Source organism: Suricata suricatta, chromosome 16 (assembly GCF_006229205.1).
Source record: "Suricata suricatta isolate VVHF042 chromosome 16, meerkat_22Aug2017_6uvM2_HiC, whole genome shotgun sequence".
NCBI lineage: Eukaryota > Metazoa > Chordata > Mammalia > Carnivora > Herpestidae > Suricata > Suricata suricatta.
This window is the reverse complement of record NC_043715.1, coordinates 59134072-59137112: the sequence shown is the minus strand read 5'-3', so window position 1 is coordinate 59137112 and position 3041 is coordinate 59134072. Positions and strand designations below refer to the sequence as shown.

Below are 3041 nucleotides of genomic sequence, written 5' to 3'. Positions count from 1 at the left end.
TTCAGACCGCCTTCCCAGCCTCGGTCATCCCGCCGCAGCGCCAGCACCGCGGGAGCGCACAGGGACGTGGCGCGCAGATTGACAGCGCAGGCCCCGGCGGGTCCCGGTCCCCAGAGCGACACCGGAAGCGTGCCTCGGCCCAGCCATTCCACGCTGTCCCGAAGCCCAAGCCTCTGCGACTTTAGTGGCGACTCTGTCGAGAGCAGGAAGTTCAGTACGTACCGGCGCGGAGCGGCGGCTGATCACCATAGAAACACCGGAAACGTGCTCCAGCCTAGCGCTTCCCAGCACCACAGGAGCTGCGGACTTCGGTTCCGCCGGCGTCGCGGCCCGAAAGTGTGGCCTCGGCGGTGGTGAGCGGAAGAAGGCCACGTCTCGGCCTGGTGCCCGAGCAGGAGCCGGAGGTGGGGTCGGGCGGGCATCCCCCTGCCGCCGCGCCGGCGGGCAGGCCGGGGCGTGCCCAGGGGAGGGCGCAGGCGCTGGGTCCGGAGCGCACGCGGTGGACGTGAGGGGGCGCTGCAGGTGGGGGCAGGCTCTGGCGAGCGCACGGAGGCGGGAAATCCAGGTTGGCCGGGTCTAGAGCGGGTGCAGCCGGAGCTGATCGGAGAGGGGGCTCTGGGGTCAGGGTAGGGCACGGGCGATGGAGCGGAGTGTGGGAAAGGGCGTTTGGAGCAAAGTGCATGGCGTGGGCAAAGGCGTGGCAGCGAGAATGAGGCGCCATACCCGGGAGGGTGGGCCTTTGTTCTGAGGCGCCGGGAAGCCCCTGCTGCGTCTGCACTGAGGGATCACAGACCGGGAGCGGGGTGGAGGTGGGTCGGAAAAGGCAGGCTTCGAGCCGCACGGGTTGATGCGCAGGTTTCCGCCCCAATCGCCCAGGCACAGATTTGAAGGTCTTTAGACTGTGGGTGAATAAAGACGGGGAAAGGTGCTGTGGCATAGATAACGATACGTGCAGAGACTTGCCTCTTTGAGGAAGTGCCAAGAATTAATTCATCGCCATGGAGGGCTCTGAGCAGAGGAGGGTCCCGATCTGTCAGGTCTGAACAGGCTCCCTCTGGCTGTCGCGCGGGGGAATAGACCGGGAGGAGGGGAACGCAGGGAGATGACTCCATCAGCCTCGGCCCCTGGTACCGGAGCAGTGGAGGTGTGCGAAGTGGTCTGAGGGTGAGATCTGGAACATGCATGAAAGGGAGGAGCCTGGCCCCAGACGAGGAAAGGTGGTTTGGGTATGAGAAGACCGAGGGGGTGAGTCTGAGACCCCATTTGAACCAGAAAGCTAAGAGGCTTAGGGCTAGGGCTGTCTAGGGCTAGGGCTGTGTGACTCCGCCTGAGCTAAGCTGGTGGAGAGAGAGCCAGTGTCAGGGTGTGACCTATGTCCCGACTGCCCCCCCAAGCCAGACTGGAGTTGTATGAGGCCTGGGTACAGGATGAGCCAGGTATCCCATCTTTGGGAAACAGCCTAGTGAGCATGGTGCCTGCTTGATGATGAAGTAGCAGAGCTTCTCAGACTCCTGAGGTCCCTGAGGAGCGGTATCCCCTCCCCTTTCTGGCGCCTGGGTGTGGACAGTGCTGGGACTGAGAGGCTAAAGTTTTGACAAGAATCATCCGGGTTGCTCAGGCATGCTGATCTGGAGGCCACTGCTGTTCCACCTTTGCCCTCCCAATCACAGGTCCTTCAAAGTCCACACAAGCCACACCCTCACCTTGTGCCCTCCAGGCTATATCAGGATTCCAAGATGCACCAGGCTGGGGGTGGGGGGGCACCTCCCTACCCGCTGTGCTGGGGTCTGCCAGAGACCGTGTAGTTTCCTCTTGTGGGGCACCTACCTGCCAGGCTAATGACCAAGCTACTCTCAACCCTTTGTGACCATGCACCACTGAACCGCATAGCCCACGAGGCAGGCTGTGCCACCCTGCCCATGGGAAGACCTCTGTATATAATAGTTTAACCCAATTCCAAGGCAACAGACCTTGGTCTCCACAGGGCCTTGAATGCCCCAAGGTTGGAGGATGTACAAAGGGGGATCAAAAAGAAGCTGAGAATCGAAGGAATCACAGCCAGCCCGATGGGGAGTGGGTAAGGTGTGGCAGCCAGTTCTGGATGGGCATCCCTGTCCTCTTCACCATAGAGCTAACTGGAGTGGGGTGAGCCAATATAGGGAAAGCTGAATTCTGGACTCTCCACTGGACAGCAAGCAAGACTGGGAGAGAGGCAGATATTTGGTATTCACAACCTTCTCCCGGGGGTGTGCTGGGAGTTTCGTAGGAGCTACAGAGGTCCTGGAGTCTGGGGGTGGGAGTTGGGGGAAGTCCTGGATATGGGAACATGGCTGCGAGGGGGCTTTGGGGAAGGGCAGGGGTTGTGGTGCGCCCACGAGCCTTGTCCTGCAATAAGGGTTCAAGGGACAGGGGCAATGAGGAGGGGCAGGGGTCCCGGGCTGACCTTCCCCCCCCCCCCAATCCGGTGCAGATGGCTGCGGCAGAGGCGGTGCACCACATACACCTGCAGAACTTCTCCCGCTCGCTGCTCGAGACTCTCAACGGGCAGCGGCTGGGCGGTCACTTCTGCGACGTGACTGTACGGATCCGTGAGGCTTCCCTGCGTGCCCACCGCTGCGTGTTGGCTGCCGGCTCCCCCTTCTTCCAGGACAAGCTGCTCCTCGGCCACTCTGAAATCCGTGTGCCGCCAGTGGTGCCAGCGCAGACAGTGCGCCAGCTCGTCGAGTTTCTCTACAGCGGCTCGCTTGTAGTGGCACAAGGCGAAGCGCTGCAGGTCCTCACTGCCGCGTCGGTGCTGCGCATCCAGACGGTCATAGACGAGTGCACGCAGATCATCGCCCGCGCCCGCGCCCCGGTCCCCGGCGCGCCCGCGCCCCTGCCCACACCCGTGCCCCCACCTCTTGCACCTGCGCAGCTACGCCACCGCCTGCGCCACTTGCTGGCCGCGCGCCCTCCGGGTCACCCAGGTGCGGCACACAGCCGCAAGCAGCGCCAGCCGGCGCGCCTGCAGCTGCCCGCGCCCGCTGCGCCCACCAAGGCCG

General features: G+C 63.3%; 1 protein-coding gene across 8 annotated transcripts in view; it reads left to right on the top strand.

The window, feature by feature from the left end:
• Positions 1-308: 308 nt before the first annotated feature.
• ZBTB45 (zinc finger and BTB domain containing 45) overlaps positions 309-3041 on the top strand; it is a 6190-nt gene continuing 3457 nt past the window's right edge. The window contains exons 1-2 of one of the 8 annotated variants that reach the window (XM_029926415.1): positions 309-404; positions 2471-3037. In XM_029926415.1, the coding sequence (XP_029782275.1) occupies positions 2471-3037 (567 nt within the window). In that variant the 5' untranslated portion in view covers positions 309-404. The other 7 variants (XM_029926416.1, XM_029926417.1, XM_029926414.1 and 4 more) reach the window with 7 other exon arrangements.